The 20,172-nt window shown below is 38.7% G+C and overlaps 1 protein-coding gene across 1 annotated transcript; it reads left to right on the top strand.

Moving 5' to 3' along the window:
* Positions 1–645: 645 nt before the first annotated feature.
* Positions 646–2,022, top strand: LOC133037933 (brassinosteroid-responsive RING protein 1-like). The gene has a single exon (XM_061115730.1). It carries the CDS (start codon positions 1,254–1,256, stop codon positions 1,800–1,802), a length of 549 nt encoding a protein of 182 aa, XP_060971713.1. The 5' UTR covers positions 646–1,253; the 3' UTR covers positions 1,803–2,022.
* Positions 2,023–20,172: the final 18,150 nt, after the last annotated feature.

Here is a 20,172-nt window from a genome sequence, read left to right as displayed (position 1 = left end):
ACTTTAGAAAATAGATTTAGAGTATTTTGAGCACAATACGTAAACTGAAATATCAAGAATTTTTTTTTTAACACAGCAAACTATTCAAAAGAAAATTTAAACAATTTATAGTAATGATATTGCAATTATAATGAACCGCCATGGACCAAAAAAATAAAAAATAAATAAAAAAAATATTTCAGCATGTATTTTCAGAAGTAGAATTTGAGAAATATGTCGTAATTAGCGCTTATCACTCTTAATTATTTGAATTAATACTAATTAGCATCATATAAAAAATTCATTAAAAACTTTTTCAAAAAAAAAAGTTATAGAATGTTATAATGTTGTAAATTAATACTAATTAGCATCATATAAAAAATTCATTAAAAACTTTTTCAAAAAAAAAAGTTATAGAATGTTATAATGTTGTAAATATATCCCATTAGAATAAAATCAAACTCCATTAACAGAAAAGAAAAAAAAAAAAAAAAAAAAAGAAATCATGACTCAACTGGTGTGGTGTGGTGTGCTCTGTGTAGTGTGTATTGTGTAATGGTATGATTTCCGATAATATTAAGTTATGCTGTTTGACATTATCATAACATTGCTCTATTGCAGCTATAACTTTGCAACAACTTCTAAATCGAAAGAAGAAAACTCAAAGTAAGTGCCATTGTTATTGGCAACTAAATCAATTACCATTGTGTAAGTAATTTACAATCATTTCGTTGATTGATTTTTGGGGAGTACATTTGTTTGGTATCTCATTAATTTCACAAATCACTCAGAGCATTTAATGCCACCCATGTTTTTCTAACCAATAGTAAGTTGCATCGAAAACAAAATTACCACATATGTGTACTAATAATTGTTTTTCTAAAAAAAAAAAAAAACCAATAAACCAATAAACTACACAAACCCAACACATGAAGATGACAGCAGTTAAAATCTACACTAGTTTTGAAAAATAATAATAATATCTCAATTATTTATGTCCTATTTGGCTGTCCTGTCCATTAAAAGCTGAAAGCCCATTAAGGACATTTCCAAACCTCTCTCTTCTTCTCCTTCTTCTCTCTCTCTCTCTGCTATATAAACCAATCCTCATCTTCTATTCTCACCCCTATCTCTCTCATTCATTCATTCATTCTTCATTTGAACCCCCACCAAAAAAAAAAAGAAAAGAAAGAAAGAAACCCAGTACCCACCATAACCAAAGGCTCAAACCTTTAGAAAGTAATATTAATTTAATTTACTCTTTTGTTGTTGAAATGGGGTTTCCAGTGGGCTACACAGAGCTGTTCATACCAAAACTGTTCATCCACACACTTTCCTTTCTGGGTTTCATTAGAAAGTTCATTTCAATCCTTTTCAGCTATCTGGGTCTTCAAAATTTCATCGATTCACCGGACATCATCAATGGCGGCGTCTATTCAAACACCTGGTCTTCCTCTTCTTTCTCAGACACTCCAACCACGATGATGACCCGAGTACCCGAATTCGACTCAGTTTCAGCCCTTCTGATCCGAGAGTGTTTGCCGGTGGTTAAGTTCTCGGAGCTGGTAGACCCACCGGAGAGCTGCGCCGTGTGTTTGTACGAGTTTGAAGGTGAAGATGAGATCCGACGGCTCACAAACTGTTGCCATATATTTCACAAAGGATGTTTGGACCGTTGGATGGGATATGACCAAAAGACTTGTCCTTTGTGTAGGACACCTTTTCTTAAAGAAGATCTTCAAACCTCTCTTAATGAGAGGCTTTGGGCAGCTTCTGGTATTCCTGACTTTTACTCTGACTATTCTCAGATTACTGGTTTGTAGGTTTTTTTCTTTTTTTTTTTCTGAAAAATATCAATATGGGTTGGTGGAGTTGTAAATATAGGAAGGAAAAAAAAACCGGAAAAAATTGATTCTGGTAACCAGAATTAGATTATGCTGATGAGTTTTGCTTTGTATAGTTTTGAGAAATGAAAGTTACTCTCCAAAAAAAATGATAAATAATATAAATGAATGAATGAACAAGTTGGATCTATCCTCCAAATTATCTCTTCTTATTTTTTTTTTATTTTCTTTATGTATATAGTGATTTTGTATTAATTCTTATTGACCTTATATTTGTTGGTTTGTGGTTTTGGCATATATTAGGTTATTTTATGTATAGAGAAAGAGAGAAAGAGATTGGTGACACTTTTGGTGTTTCTTTTGTATGCAAATTGCAATGTGTAGTAGTGCTCATTTCATTAAATTTGGTTTAGGCATTAATTAATAATAATAAAGCTTTTGGTTCTAGTTTCAAACTGAGAAATTATTCATATCATTAATTTAGTTACCAAACTTTATATAAAAATTGAATTTTAGAAGTAATTTAATAATAATCAGTATTCAGTTATATATGAAGATTTATGGTTTGATGCAATGCAATGATGTTGCCGTCTTATTGGGATCTCATAATTAAACAATGAGTACATTTTTATATATTTATGTGTGTATGATGATATCATCATACTTTTTTCTTCCTTGCATTTAAAGGAAATCATCATCCGGGTTTCCAGGTTTTTCTTTTTTTCTCTTTTGTTTTCTGGGAATATTTTTTCCCCTTAATATATATTTTTGTGGGGCAAAGTTGTTTAATTTGTTTATTTTGTTTTTGTTAGTGTTTAATAGTACATAATTTGGAGAGAGAGAGAGCGAGCAATGAAACCAAAGAAAGCAATCTTGAAATTTTTAACACCGGGGCCAACATCCAATTGAAAGCAATGGAGTAATGTGGTCCATGCACTTACTTCACTCTATCTCTCTTTTCTTTTCTTTTTTCCAAAAAAAAAAATTAAATAAAATAAAAATGGTTTAATTCTTCAAAGGAAAATTCCAAGAAATAAATTAAAATTGGGGGTTGAAAAAAAATGATAATATTAATTGTATATTTGAAAGTCTTGTATAGAGTAGACTAAAATTTAACACAATTTGTCTAAATTAAAGAACGTTAAGTTTTTTTAAATAATAATAATAATAATAATCATTTGCTAATTACTATCATACATATTAAATATTTTGTGGCATTAATTGAATCTTTATTCGGTGTTTAATCTCTCTAGTTTCTTTAGAATTATTTATTATTCGAGAGATATATTATGCATTGTATAGATAATACAAAAAGAACATGGTTATGTTGATATATAAATATAAATTGATTTAAGTGCTCAATAACTTTGGTATAATGCGTTCATTTATAAAATGTGCTAAGGTGATTGCATTTAATTATATCTACTATATTATTTCATATACTATTTTTCAATTTTTTTATTTAACGATTTAATTGCTTCAATAATTTCTATATGAATTATACGTGGATTTTAATTGCGATTTAAGTAATTTCGTTAGTTGCTATATGAGTTGCTATACGAATTTCCGTAAAAATATATAAAAAAAAATTATTTTAAAATATAAAATGAAAAAACTCCAAAAATATTTATAGATCTATTATCTAATTGTAAAAAAGAAGAAAAGGTAGATTAGCTAACTAATAATAGAAAATCACAGTTGGAAAAAAGAAAAACAAACAAACAAAAACAAAATGGATATAAATTACATTATCTATCATTATCATTATCATTTTCATCCAACATTCATTTTTTTAATATTATGAAAAACAGTCTTCCATTTGTAATCAACAATTATGTGCATGAACTAAACTATTCAACTACGATTCACATTAGAAAGTAATATTTATAATAAGAATTAATATATACACATAATAATTTGATAGGTAGAGGAATTAATGGTGATAATGTATATATAAAAGATTACATACACATAAATGATTAATGATAATAATAAGTGCAATTTGCTCCAAAAAATTTTTATGTTTTAATTTTTATACATTTAATTTTATTTTTTTTTTGTATGCAAAATTCTCGTTAAGTTTACTTTTCTTTGTAAATTTTACACGTGAGTCAAATATTACCGTTAAATATCAACCAGATAATCACTGTATGTACTTGTGCATATGTAACAGTAGAATCTCGAAGTCGATACAATAGTAATCCAATTTAAATTTACAGAAAAAAAAAATAAACTTAAAGTAATTTTACTACAAAATTAAAAAAATTAAATGGATAAAAATTAAAGTAACAGAATTTTGTCGTGAATTTTTCAAATAATAATATCTAAAATAATAGAGATGGGTAGATGCGGCAAGTGATAAATAGTACCGTGTGTAGTTCAATTGTGAACAAAAAGTCTACACGTCAAGAATTCCTTTACAATACCATTATGCTTAGTCATATATTTATTATATTATATAATTAAAAACAATAATAGCTACCAAACTTTTCATATTTAAGTATACATAAAATGATGCCTAAACTTTATAAATACAAGCATATATTACCAATAATAATATAAATAATAATCTATACCGAAATTAATTTGAGAGTGAACCCCACATTCTAATGCTATTATATATATTTACCCACTTTCAACGAAATTGTTAGAATCCTACTATTCCATCTTTTTCATGTTTCAAAAAATTCACTTCTAGAATACTTTTTTTTTAATAACGTATCGTTTATGGACTTTCATACATAATACATATTCTATAAAACTGCTATATGTAATATGTATAAATATTTTTTAAGGGCGTGGATATATCAGACGTAGTAGTATCTATCTAAGTAGTATTTAATGTTTCGACTTTCTTCTACATTTAAATCATGACGAAATGTAAGAAACTTAAATGAGCAGTTGAGAGAAGAAATGTTTGAAATAAGAGATAAGATTATGAGAAAGGGCTAGGGGTCAAACAGACTTCTTTACGATTTCCTTGGCTTTACATTTAATAATTTAGAGGTGGCTAAATTCGGTCAACATTCTCCTCATACGAAATATACAATTTTTTTCTACTATTTTCTATGAATAAATAAAAAAAAAAAATCGAAGTTGTTCGATTAATTTTTTATTCTTTCTATTGAGTTACTTTTACTTTGTAAAAACAAGGCTGGTATATTGAAAATAAAATTGTAAGGGAACTTAAGTATATAAAGAATGGTATTTTTAAAAATTATATATATTAAAAAAATTGATGGTTTGATCAATTTTTAGGATAGGCAATTGCACTCCCTCACCAAAATGTGGGTTCGTCCTTGAACATAGCTCTCCCTAAGTCTATCATATTAGCCTTGCTTATATATAAAATAATGACATAATTACATAAAACACTAATTTTTATAAAAAAAAATATATATTTTTACTTTTAAATTTTTTTTTATATTTGTAAGGTATTCTAACAAAAAGAATATATAAAAATAACAAGAATGCATTAATATCAAATAACAACGAAACAACATAAAAAATAATGTACAAATAACAATAAAATAACAATAGTACAATATAAAAAGACCATATTTTATATAAATAAAATCTTAAAAATTGTAAAAATTTCAAAAAAAAAAAAAAACAAAGAGATAATTTTAATAAAAAATACAAAAACAACATAAAAATTACAAAAATACCGTTTGTACGGAATTTTTAACAATTTTACAATTTTTTAGATTCTATTTACATAAAATACAGTCTTTTTATGCTTTACTCTTGTAATTTTGTTATTACTTTGTTGTTATTTGTACATTATTTTTTATGTTATTTTATTGTTATTTTTGTGTTACTTTCATGTATTTTTCTTGTTATTTTTTTTGTATTTAATAAAATACCATGAAAAGATATATAAAAAAAAATGGACTTTTTCATTTTTACACTTCAAAATATTTTTTTTTGTATTTTTACGAAATTTTACATAGAAACTCCTATTGCAACTAGCACTCGAAACCCTTATTGCAACTCCTATATTATTGTTACTAATATTATAATTTAAGTTAATTAAGAATTTTTTTCCTTAAATTTTGGCATGTATCAAATTAACTTTTTAGGTCGTTAAAGATTTTCCCGAACTATGGAGATTATTAGATTCAAGGATTTTTGTCCAGTTTCGTTCAATTTTACCAATGCGACGAATGTTCATCTAATAAATCGTGCTCCTCGAACTTTAATATCTACCAAGTCGTGTCTCCAAACTTTAATATGTATCAAACCATGCTTTCTGAACTTTCATCCACACGTCAGGCTTCAGTTAGTAAAATTGAACAAAAATCCTAAATTCAACAATTTTAATAGTTCTAAGAAAATTTTTAATAGTCTGAAAAGTTTAAAGGACATAATTTGGTACAAGTTGAGAAACTTATTTTAGGAAAAATGAGCTTGAGTTGTTATCTTAGCTCTGAATAAATTTGTATTTATAGACAAGGCTTTGTACAAAGTGTAGAAACAGAATACAGTTAATCAACTAACTGTCCAGCTGTGAAGAGTAACAAACTCTATCCTACACGCACAGCTGGCACTAACTAATAACTAACTTTGTTCACTAATACCCCCCCTCAAACTGTACTTGGAATGTTCAAGGTGCAGTTTGTTACACAAAAATTGAAACCTAGGAGATGATAGTGGTTTGGTAAATAGATCAGCCGTTTGATCCTCTGTTGGAATATAGCAGACTTGAAGTTTGTTGGCTGCAATTTGAGATCTGATGTAGTGAACATCCAGTTCAATATGTTTGGTTCTTGTGTGAAAAATTGGATTGAGTGCAAGAGCTTGTGCACTTTGATTATCACACCATAGAGTGGGGGGTTGTTTATGCAACTTGATTCCCAATTCTGTAAGCAAGGATGTAATCCAAACAAGTTCTGTTGCTGCAGATGCTAAGGCACGGTATTCAGACTCAGTGCTCGATCGGGAAACAGCTTGTTGCTTTCTAGAGCTCCAATTTACCAGATTTCCACCCAAAAATAAACAAACACCAGATGTTGATTTTCGATCATCCAAACTTGATGCCCAATCAGCATCTGAATAGGCTTCTAAGTGAAGCATTTGGGAAGGTCTGAAGTGTAAACCGAGATGTGGTGTGCCTTTGATATATCGAAGAACTCGTTTGCATGCATTCCAATGATTGATTGTTGGGGCTTTTAAGAATTGACTGAGCTTGTTTACACTATAAGCAAGGTCTGGCCGAGTAAGTGTAAGATATTGGAGAGCTCCAATGGTGCTTCGATAGAGACTAGGAGTGTCAAATAAGTTGCTGTCATCAAGAGCTAATTTATTAGCCTGTATCATCGGAGTGGTGCATTCTTTGGCATCCTGAAACTGAGTTTTGTCAAGTAAATCAGCAGCATATTTAGACTGAGTGAGATATAATCCTGAACCAGTTCTGTAGACTTCAAAGCCAAGGAAATAGCTTACTGAACCGAGGGATTTCAATGCAAATTGATTGTGTAGATCAGAAATAAGTTTTGAGACAGCACTGGAGTTGGCACCAGTAATCAAGAGATCATCTACAGAGACTAAAACCAGAAGTAATTCACCTGATATGTTCATATAGAAGAGTGAAGTGTCAGAAACAGATTCTAAAAAGCCCCATTTCAGTAATGCAGTCTTGAGTTTGTCAAACCAGGCACGTGGTGCTTGCCTTAAACCATAGAGAGACTTTTGAAGTAAGCACACATGATCGGGTTTTTCTGGGTCTTCAAAGCCGACTGGTTGTTTCATGTAGACTTTTTCTTGGAGTTCTCCGTTCAAGAATGCATTATTAATATCAATATGTTGAATATCCCATTGAAAAGTGACAGCTAAACTAAACACAATTCTTATTCTGGATGCTTTTATTACTGGACTAAAAGTATCTGAAAAATCAAGTCCAGGAGTTTGTTGAAAATCCCTTGCTACTAATCTTGCTTTGAATTTGTCTAAGCTGCCATCTTTGTGATATTTGGTTCTGAAAATTCATTTATTTTTCAAAAGATTCATATCACGGGAATAAGGCACCAAGATATATGTCTTTTTCTTTTTGAGGGCAGTATTCTCACGGTCCATTGCATTTCTCCACTGAGGTAAACTGAGAGCTTGTTTGACAGTTCTAGGTGTTTCATAAATCTGTTGTTTGGTAGCTGTCACCATGTAAACTTTTGGTTTGTATATCCCAAATTTTGATCTTGTCTGCATATGGTGTCGTGGAGGTAAGGGAGGTGGTGAGTGTGGTATATAAACAGCAGGTAGGGAGGGATCATTAGATAACTCATTCGAGTTGGAGTTGCTGTTATTACTGAATGGAGATGGTGCAGAATTGTTTGGATCAGTAGTGTGTAGTGTGGGGCTGGGAGAAAGAGATGAAACATGATCTGTTTCTTCAGTTGGTACAGAACCAAACTGAATAGGTGGAGTGGTTAGAGAGTGAGTAGGCATAACTGGAATAACAAAGGCAGGTGCTAAAAGATTGTTGTTAATTTTGACAGAGGGATGATTCTTGACAGAAAATAGAGAAGAATAGGGAAATTCAGATTCATTAAAGTTGACACTTCTAGCAATGTATATACGACCAGTGGAATGTAGACATCTATATCCTTTATGGAATGGGCTGTATCCAAGAAAGACACACTTTGAAGTTTTAAACTCAAATTTGTGTGTGTTGTATGGTCTAAGAAAAGGGAAACAAGCACACCCGAATGTTTTGAGAAATTGATAATCAGGAATGAGCTTGTATAGACTTTCATAGGGTGATTTGTACTTGTTAACGATTGTGGGAAGTCTGTTGATAAGAAACACAGCTGAAACAAAGGCTTCCCACCAAAATTTTAGAGGCATATTGGCTTTAGCTAGCATGGTTAAACCCATTTCAGTTACATGACGGTGTTTTCTTTCAACTCTTCCTTGTTGAGGATGAGTATGAGGACATGGATGTCTAAAAAGAATGCCTAGAGTTTGTAGTATAGGTTGTAATTTTCTGTACTCTCCTCCCCAATCGGTTTGCATACCCTTTATTTTGAGATCAAATTGTTTTTCCACAAAGGTCTTGAAGGTCAAGAAAATGGGGACAGCTTCTGTTTTGGTTTTCATGGGATATATCCAGCTATATTTTGTAAAATCATCTACAAATAAGATGTACTATCTATAGCCTTCAGGAGTTGGGTATGGTGAGGGTCCCCAAACATCCGAGTGAATGAGTTGAAGGCAAGTGGTGGTTTTTAAAGGAACACTTGAAAAATGCATTAGATGGTTTTTGTAACACCCTAACTAACTTAGGCGTATTACGTGATTTTTAAACGTACTGTGCAGCTCGATGCTAATCAACGAGGTTTATGGAAAAACGTGATTAATTAAAATTTTGCTTTTTCATTAAACTTATAAACCATTTTACCAAAAAGTCTCGGGATCCCGATTTATAAAAATATTTACAAACGTTTTTACTATTCAACTTTTACATCAAAATGAGGTCATCTAACGACCGTTACAAAATCTCACCCCCGTTCGTCCCCGAGGATCGTACGCTCCAGCCCAACCGCCCCGACATGTACAATCCCATAAGCTCGCTCACCTGGCCCATCAAGAATCGCCTTGCCTTTACCTACACATGCAACGTAAACCGTGAGTCGACGTACCCGCAAGAAAAGCATAATAATATCATACATAAAACCGACCGCCGTGTCCAACACGATACCGAGTCCCGCCATCGCCATGTCCAACATGGTACCGAGCACTACCGCCATGTCCAACATGGTACCGAGTTTTGAACGTTCGGGGGACGCGTACTATCGACAAGTATCCTCCTCGACGGCCGAACCGCCATACTCCGCTCGCCGGTCATACTCCACCGTACCGACGGGATAGGTCAATAGACCGAACCACCAACCGTTGTCACTGACGGCCGAACTTGGCCATACTCCGCCGGGTCATACCCAAATTTCGTACCGACGTGATTGTGGTTGGGTGGTTCGAAGCCTAAATACATATCTAATGTAATCTAACAGGCTTCCTACATGCACGCTAAACATGTAATCTACATATGCATACCGTTATACTAATCTTACCCGGATTCCGATTTCGTGTGCCTGGGCCAACCTGACCGGAATCGAAGCCGAACTACGGACATCGGCTCCTAAACCATAAAAATCACAACGCTATAAGTTGACATGCTAAATCACTTCCCGGACTAAAACTCGAAACTAAAAGTTTCCCTATCGATAAAAAGCATGGCAATACCCCTAAAAACCCAAAAACGAGGAAAACTAGTGGTTCTGAAAATCCCCCATCCGAAGTCCGTTGCCCAACCGAATTCCGGTTCCGGGAAAATTCAGACCCCATCCGACTCGGATGCTCAACCGAATTCCGGTTCCTCGCAGTAAAGAAGCAAAAATTCACATATCTTGACCAATTCGAACCCAATTGATCCCAAACTTTCCCGTACCCTCCTCATAGGTCCCAAATAACAATTCTAGAGCATCAAACCTACCCAGAAATCCCACATGCAAAATTCACCATTAAAGCTCAAGCTTTGAGTTTCAAACTCAAGCTTGAGCAAAACCAACTAACTAAGCAATCCACTAGCTTAATTCACCTTAAACTAGCATAGAATTACCTCAGAAAACAAACCACAACATCCAGTAATTACACAGAAACTAAGCATAGCATTTTCTCACAAAAATCATCAATTTTCACATATAATTTAAAAGCTTGAACAACCTAGCTACTCATGCTTCAAACAACTCGTTTAACATCAATAATCATGCTTTGAATCAACCTAAATCAACAACAAAACACAAAGCAAAGAATAACATTCCACAATCACATGCATTTACACAACTTTTTCAACATATTTTTCCAAGAAAATCAAGGAAGGGACAAGGAAGCACCTACCACAACAAGAGATCACAAGAGATGAAATTTTAGGGCTTGAATCACCAAAAGAATCCAGCCTTTGCACCCCAAAGCTCAGCCGAAATAAGGGAGAGAGAAAGAGAGAGTTTGCATGAAAAATTTCTTACTTTTGACACTTAATGATTTTTTTGAAAAAAAAAGGGATAACATACAACACATTACTCATTTATTAAATCCTTTTTCAGCCAAAAACAATTAAACAAAATAAACATTTAATTCCAATTAAAAGCCACTAAAAGCCAAAACACTAATGGGGCAAAAAGACCATTTTGCCCCTCCACCATAAAATCACTAAAATCATACTAAAGGGGTATTTTTGGGACATTCTAAATTCCCGGCCATTCCCGACATTCCCAATGTCTAAAACCCGTCCCCAAAATACTAACATACTAAGTTGTGATTTCATCGAGCCAAACGCCGCGTTCCAAAATACCGGACACCGGAAATGCGAAATATAAAACTGCTGATGACATAAATATGCATATCTGAATTCCGTAAATGACAATGATAAATTATTTAAATAGCTATAAATAATTTCCTGATTAACATAAATAACTGCTAATTTCCAAATTAACTAAGCGGGCTTTACAACTATCCCCCCCTTAAAAGGATTTCGTCCCCGAAATCTAACCTGAATAACTCGGATATCGAGCTCGCATATCCGATTCTAGCTCCCAGGTGGCTTCTTCCACCTTACTGTTTCTCCAGAGAACCTTGACCTACGCTATGGTCTTATTCCGAAGGACTTTATCCTTTCTATCCAGATCCGCACCGTCGTTCCTCATGTGACATATCCGATCGAAGTCGAAGGCTCTCATAACCGATTATATGAGAGGGGTCTCAAACGTATTTTCTCAACATTGAGACATGAAATACGTTGTGCAATCGCCGATAAAGCCGGAGGCAATGCTAACCGATATGCCACTTGACCTATCTTCTCGAGAATCTCGAAAGGTCCCGTAAATCTAGTGGCATAACTTGCCTCTTTTCCCGAAACGTTTAATCCCCTTCATCGGAGATACTCGTAAAAACACATGGTCCCCTACTCGAACTCAACATCTCGACGTTTCCTGGATCTGCGTAACTCTTCCGTCCGCTCCTCGGGAGGCAAGCATTCTAGCTTTAATCTTCTCTATTGCCTCATTGGTCCGCTGAACTGACTCCGGACCTAGGTATTTCCTCTCCCCGTCTCATCCCAAAGGATAGGGGATCCGCACTTCCTACCGTACAACAGCTTCATGTGGTGCCATCCCTATCGTACTCGATAATCGTTGTTGTACGAAAACTCTATTAACGGTAGGTATTTATTCCATGAACCCTCAAAGTCCATAACACAAAGCTCTCGCATATCCTCCAATATCCGAATTGTCCTTTCTGGACCGACCATCCGTCCGAGGATGAAATGCCGTACCGAATTTTAGCTTCGTACCCATTGCCCGTTGCAAACTCTCGCCAAAATTTGGAGGTGAATTTCGATCCCTCGTCCGAAACTATAGACTTCGGTACCCCGTGAAGTCTCACTATCTCCCCGACATATAACTCGCCAACTCGATCCACCGTAAACGTCGTTCGACCGCGTAAATGAGCAGATTTCGTAAATCGGCCCACCACTACCCGAGATGGAATCAAACATACCCGTGGTCCTAGTAACCCGACCACAAAATCCATAGTAATATCCTCCCATTTCCATTCTCCGGGGTAGGGTTGCAGGCCGTAACAACCCCGCCGGGTCTCTCGATGTTCGCCCCTTGATCCGTCGACACGTGAGGCATCTCGATACGAATTCTACCAAATTCTTCTTCATACCGTTCCACCGTAAGTACGGCTTTCAAGTCTTGGTACATCTTGGTGGTGCCGGATGCGTAGAATATGGAGTAGAATGAGCCTCCTCAAAGATCTCGTTCCTCAAGTCCACACTGCTCGGGACACAAACCCTGGCTTTATACAAAAGCATCCCACTATCTGACACTGAAAAGTCCTTGGCTTGACCACCAATACCTCATCTCGATCTTCACTAACTCCGGATTCGTCGTCCGAGCAACCTTTATTCTTTCTACCGTATCGATTGCGCGTTAAGTTGTGAAGCCGACCTACCACAAACTCACGTCGACTCCGATCATATCCTCTGCTAGCCGAGGTGAGATCTCGAACCATGCTAGCCACTTGCCCTAGGACCCTTTCTACTCGTGGCATCGCCACTACATTGGCTTTTCCTCCGGGATGATAGAGGATCTCGCAATCATAATCCTTCACTAATTCCAACCAACGCCTTTGTCTCATGTTCAAATCTTTCCGAGTAAAGAAATACTTCGAGACTTTTATGGTCGTATAGATCTCGCACTTCTCCCCATACAAGTAATGCCGCCAAATCTTCAAAGGCAAAAACCACTCGCGCCAATTCTAAGTCATGACGGTATCGCCGTTCATAATCCTTTAATCGACGGGAGGCGTAAGCGATAACCCGACGCCTTGCATCAATACGCACCCCAAACCCCGTTTGGATGCGTCACAATAGACCACGAACTTCTCCTTGTCCGAAGGCAAAGCTAGCACCGAGCAAGAATCACTCTCCGTTTCGCCTCCCCGAAAACTAGCTTCGCATTTATCCGTCCGCATAAATCGCCGATTCTTCTTTGTAAGCTCCTGCTAGTGGGCATTGAAATTTTGGAGAACCCCTCCACGAACCTACGATAAGTACCCGGCCTAATCCCAAGAAGCTTCGATTTCGTCACCGTCTTCTGCCTCGCCAATCCCCGACGGATTCAATCTTCCCGGATCCACTCGATCCCATCTTTACTCACAATGTGCCCTAGGAAGGACACCCGAGACAACCGAACTCACATTTCTTGAACTTGGCGTAGTCTATGTTCTCGAAGTCGTTGCAAGCACCATCCGAAGATGTAACTCATGCTCCTCTTCCGACCGAGAGTACACGAGGATGTCGTCGATAAACACAATCACACGTATATCGAGGAAATCCTTGAATACTCTATTCATCGTGTCCATGAATGCTCGTCGAGCGTTGGTTAGTCCGAATGACATAACCAGAACTCGTAAGGTCCATACCAAGGCGGAAAGCCGTCTTTGGAATGTCCTCCTCTCGGATTCTCAACTGATGATAACCCGAACGGAGATCAATCTTAGAAAAGACCGTCTTCCCCCGAAGCCGATCGAACAAGTCATCGATCCTAGGTAATGGATATTTATTCTTCACCGTCGCCTTGTTCAACTCGTAGTCGATGCACATCCTCATGCAGCCATCCTTCTTCTTCACGAACAAAACCGGCTCCCCAAGGTGACACTCGGGCCGAATGAACCCTATGTCAAGCAACCCCCGGAGCCGAATCTTTAACTCCTTAAGTTCGACTGGAGCCATCCTATACGGGCTTTAGAAACCGGATCCACCCCCGGTGCCAAGTCAATCACAAAGTCAATCTCCCGATGAGGTGGTAACCCCCGAGTTCTTCGGAAAAACGTCCAAAAATTCCCGAACCACATTGATGTCCTTCTCGGCCGAATGGTGTCCGGCCGTGTGGTGTCCACCACCACGCGCCGTAAACCCTAAGCACCCACCGTGCAATAATTCTCTCGCCGACATAGCCGAGACACGGATCCGAGATCCCCGAACCGAACCCACAAATACGAACGCGTTCTTCACTTTCCGGTTGGAAGACCACCATCTTCCTCTTGCAATCAATGCTCGCCGAATATTTAGATAGGAAATCCATTCCTAAAATAATATCAAATTCGACTAAGCTCATCTCTATCGCATCGCTAACTCTCTACCATCTATCCCGATCGCGCATCACCTAATCCACCTATCGGAGATAACCAATTCTCCGCTGTGCAATGTGGTTCCAAACCCTGACTCATATTTATCAAAGGGTCTACCCAATTTACTAAAGAATCTGGCCGCCACATAAGAACGTGTAGCCCCAGAATCAAACAACACTGAATAAAACGAGTCGTTAATAAGAATCGACCGTAACAACCGATGGGCCGGCATCCGCATCGGCCCGCGTGATCGCGAATACCCCGGGCCGGAGTGGGCATCGCCGGAGCTCTCTGCCTCCGGCCGAGCCGGGGACATTCCCTTCGAAGTGCCCGGCATGCCACAATGAAAGCATCCCTCGCCCCTTGCACTCTCCCCGATGGTGCCTCTTGCGCCTAGGGCACTCGGGCAGGAGTAAGCGAGTCTCATTACCACCAGTGACGACTCCTCTCGTTCGGTTCCCCCGAACCTCTTGTTCGACTCGAGCCGCCGGCGTGGGTGCCCTCTTCCTCCGATCAATGGCCGAACCACTACTCCCCGCCGAAGCCTCGATGCAGAGGGTAGAGCTCCGCCACCAACCGAGTACTAGCCGACTCGACATGCACCCCACTCGCGCCCTCGCCCGCAAGGCCTTCTCCACCATCCGAGCGCAGTGGTGCCGTCGTTCGTGGTAATCATCGTGTCATGCCTCGATCTTGGGATGCAACCCGTCCCGCATACTTCTCCTTTCCGCCGAAGTCCTGGCCTAAGACAATTCCCGAGGCTAACCTCGCCAACCTGGGCCAAAACCGAGTAGTATACTGCGGACACTCATGTTCTCCCGCCGGGTCGTGTGAACGAATTCCTTTCTCTTGGCGCTTCTAACCGCCTCGTTGTAGTACTTCGCGTTGAAGAGTTCCTGGAACCTCTCCCAAGTCATGGTGGTGACATCGTGAATCTGAGACACCATGTCCCACCATACCAGGGCATCCTCCTGGAACTGAAATGTGGCGCACACCACTGCGCTGCTCGTGACACCCATAAAGTTCAAGATTCGGTGATCACCGTAAGCCACCGCTCGCTTTTGACACATCCGGACCTCCCAGAATACCGAGGTGCTTGCTCCTCGAACCGCTCATATAAAGGTTCCAATCCTGTGGGCCGCCACTACCATCTCGCCCCTCGGGCCAGAAAGGCAGTGCCGCCGGAACTACCGGCACCGGAACCGCAGGAGCACCCCCCTGCCGTCTCAACCTCTCGAATCTCGAGGTCTTGCTCTTCGATCCGGCTTGCATCTCCGCAAACCGTAACTCCCACCCGGGCTCCCCGACCGCCGGGAGCCCGGGGCCCCGTGGCGGGTTCTCATCACCCCGACCACGAGCCCCGCCTCGGGACCTCTACCCCGCCCCCTTAGCAGGTGGGGGAAACCGAGCTCCCTCTCCCCGATTCGACCCCACCGAGTTGCCTCGACTCCCGGTAGTCCGCCCGGCGTCCATCTAGTTAACCGCCCGCGAAACCAAGAGTTGGCATATCGTGTCGTATTCAAGGCGAGCTTACTAATGCCGCTTAATTTGGAAATTAGAAATGAAACATGCGCCTATTTTACTATCAAAGCTACTAACATGCTTCCTAACAGCTTTTCTTTTTCATAACCGAATAAAATAAACTACTAAAGCAATAAAGGCTTACCGAACCGTGAACCGAGCTAACCGCCGATACGATGATTGTACATGTCGTGACGATCTTCTAAGACAACCCTACGGGCCCGATACCAAATTGTAACACCCTAACTAACTTAGGCGTATTACGTGATTTTTAAACGTACCGTGCAAACTTTCGATGCTAATCAACGAGGTTTATGGAAAAACGTGATTAATTAAAATTTTGCTTTTTCATTAAACTTATAAACCATTTTACCAAAAAGTCTCGGGATCCCGATTTATAAAAATATTTACAAACGTTTTTACTATTCAACTTTTACATCAAAATGAGGTCATCTAACGACCGTTACAAAAATCTCACTTCGTCGTCCCGAGGATCGTACGCTCCAGGCCTAACCGCCCCGACATGTACAATCCCATAAGCTCGCTCACGTCCATCAAGAATCGCCTTGCCTTTACCTACACATGCAACGTAAACCGTGAGTCGACGTACCCGCAAGAAAAGCATAATAATATCATACATAAAACCGATTGCCGTGTCCAACACGATACCGAGTCCCGCCACCGCCATGTCCAACATGGTACCGAGCACTACCGCCATGTCCAACATGGTACCGAGTTTTCAACGTTCGTGGACTGCGTACTATTGACAAGTATCCTCCCGACGGCCGAACCGGCCATACTCCGCCGTCGGTCATACTCCACCGTACCGACGGATAGGTCAATAAGCATCGAACCACCAACCAGGTCACTGATCGGCCGAATCGGTCATACTCCGCCGTCGGTCATACTCCCCGTACCGACGTGACAGGTTTTCGGGGTGGTTCGAAGCCTAAATACATATCTAATGTAATCTAACAGTGCTTCCTACATGCACGCTAAACATGTAATCTACATATGCATACCGTTATACTAATCTTACCCGGATTCCGATTTCGGTGTGCCGTCAACTCCGACTGAACCGAAGCCGAACGGACATCGGGCTCCTAAACCATAAAAATCACAACGCTTATGTTGACATGCTAAATCACTTCCCGGACTAAAACTCGAAACTAAAAGTTTCCCTATCGATAAAAAGCATGGCAATACCCCTAAAAACCCAAAAACGAGGAAAACTAGTGGTTCGAAAATCCCCCATCCGAAGTCCGTTGCCCAACCGACCCGTTCGGGAAAATTCAGACCCCATCCGGAATTCCGATGCTCAACCGAACCCGGCTCTCGCAAAGAAGCAAAAATTCACATATCTCGACCAATTCGAACCCAATTGATCCCAAACTTTCCGTACCTCCTCTATAGGTCCCAAATAACAATTCTAGAAAGATCAAACCTACCCAGAAATCCCACATGCAAAATTCACCATTAAAGCTCAAGCTTTGAGTTTCAAACTCAAGCTTGAGCAAAACCAACTAACTAAGCAATCCACTAGCTTAATTCACCTTAAACTAGCATAGAATTACCTCAGAAAACAAACCACAACATCCAGTAATTACACAGAAACTAAGCATAGCATTTTCTCACAAAAATCATCAATTTTCACATATAATTTAAAAGCTTGAACAACCTAGCTACTCATGCTTCAAACAACTCGTTTAACATCAATAATCATGCTTTGAATCAACCTAAATCAACAACAAAACACAGCAGTAACAACATTCCACAATCACATGCATTTACACAACTTTTTCAACATATTTTTCCAAGAAAATCAAGGGAAGGGGACAAGGAAGCACCTACCACAACAAGAGATCACAAGAGATGAAATTTTAGGGCTTGAATCACCAAAAGAATCCAGCCTTTGCACCCCAAAGCTCAGCCGAAATAAGGGAGAGAGAAAGAGAGAGTTTGCATGAAAAATTTCTTACTTTTGACACTTAATGATTTTTTTGAAAAAAAAAGGGATAACATACAACACATTACTCATTTATTAAATCCTTTTTCAGCCAAAAACAATTAAACAAAATAAACATTTAATTCCAATTAAAAGCCACTAAAAGCCAAAACACTAATGGGGCAAAAAGACCATTTTGCCCCTCCACCATAAAATCACTAAAATCATACTAAAGGGGTATTTTTGGGACATTCTAAATTCCCGGCCATTCCCGACATTCCCAATGTCTAAAACCCGTCCCCAAAATACTAACATACTAAGTTGTGATTTCTACTGAGCCAAACGCCGCGTTCCAAAATACCGGACACCGGAAATGCGAAATATAAAACTGCTGATGACATAAATATGCATATCTGAATTCCGTAAATGACAATGATAAATTATTTAAATAGCTATAAATAATTTCCTAATTAACATAAATAACTGCTAATTTCCAAATTAACTAAGCGGGCTTTACAGTTTTTACCATATTGACATGCATCACAGAATGGTAAATCAGATTTGGAGCAAGTTTTATCCATAGAATGTAAAACTTTATTGAGAATGATATGAGATGGATGTCCAAGTCGATTGTGCCAAAGTGCAGCAATTCGATTGGACTCCTTACAGTAGGCAGAATTGATATTACACTGGGAAACATTACAATGTTGATCTGAATTGGGAATTACATCTGCACTATTTACAGCTAGATGAACATTTGGAGAAGTCAGGTTGCAAGAATCTTGAGATGGCAAGGATAGTTTGTAGAGACCTTGGCTAAGTGTTCCTTGAAGAAGAACCTTCTTCGTGCCCTTATCCAAGACAAAGCAGTGATTAGTGTCAAACAGAATATGAATGTTATTATCAAAGGTGAATTGGGAGACACTGATTAGATTTTTATGGATGGACGGTACATGTAAAATGTTATGGAGATGCAATGGTTTAGATGTTGGGATAGTACAAGAACCAATAGCAAGAATGGGAAGAGAAGCACCATTACCTACAACCAATTTACCTTTGCCCTTGTAATCCACTGTCTCACTCAATTTTGCTGCATCAGCCACAACATGATGCGATGCTCCACTATCCAAATACCATTGAGGGTCTGCAACAGTTGTTGCAGAAGCAAGAAAAGCTTGTGGCTCATCTGAAGTAGGTTCTGTTGAGTTGGAGTTGCCTTTTCCTTGGTAACTCAGATCAAATCGATGATAGCATTTAATAGCCGTGTGACCAGATCTGCCACAGACTTGGCAAATTGGTCGATTTCCACCTCGATTGTTATTATTTGGTGGCCTACCACCTCTGCCACGAGAAGCACCACGACCTCGATTGGAATTTCCAGTATTTGAGGGTGTAGAAGAGCTTTTCTTGGAAGCGTAGTTTGCTGTTGGATTATGAAGATCCAAGGCAGTAGGAGACTGTTGTTGCTCAAGACGAAGTTCTTGAGTTTGAAGCAAGAATTGAACATCCTGCAAGGTAATGAAATCTTTTGAGGTGAGAGTGACAATAACAGAGTCATATTCATTACCTAATCCTCCAAGAATGTAGAGGATGAGCTCATCATCAGTTATTTGTTGGCCTGCTGCCATTAAAGCATCTGCGAGACATCTCATTTTGAGAATGTACTCGTCAACCGGAGTAGATCCTTTCTTTGTGGATTGAAGCATCCCTCTTAATTGAAGAATTCGTGCACGAGATGTGTTGGAGAAGAGCTGACTTAAGACACTCCAGAGTTCAGTGGATGAAGCACATCGAGCGACATGTCCAAGCATCTGTTCAGAGATCGAATTAAAGAGCCAGCTTAGGAGAAATTGATCCAAACGCATCCAGTCGTCAAACGCAGGGTTCGGCACCATTCTTGTGGCATCAAGAGAATCTGGAATGGTGGCTGGAGGTCGAGTTCGAGAACCGGTGAGAAAACCTTCAAGTTGATGAGCTCTAGCCGTGGAAAGAACTTGTGATCTCCAGTAGATGTAATTCGTGCGATCGAGACGTAAATTGAGAGGAGCAAGATGATGCGGAATGACTTGCTCTGCTGCAATTGGAGTAGCATGAGTAGCAGCGGAATTGGAACCTTCGGATCGAGGAGCAGCAGAGGAGGAAGCCATGGATGAATGCTTCAAGAAGTCTTCGAAGAACAAAGAAAGGAAAAAAAAA

Source organism: Cannabis sativa, chromosome 5 (assembly GCF_029168945.1).
Source record: "Cannabis sativa cultivar Pink pepper isolate KNU-18-1 chromosome 5, ASM2916894v1, whole genome shotgun sequence".
NCBI lineage: Eukaryota > Viridiplantae > Streptophyta > Magnoliopsida > Rosales > Cannabaceae > Cannabis > Cannabis sativa.
Note: the sequence above shows the minus strand (reverse complement) of the source record. Positions and strands in the feature narration are given on the sequence as shown.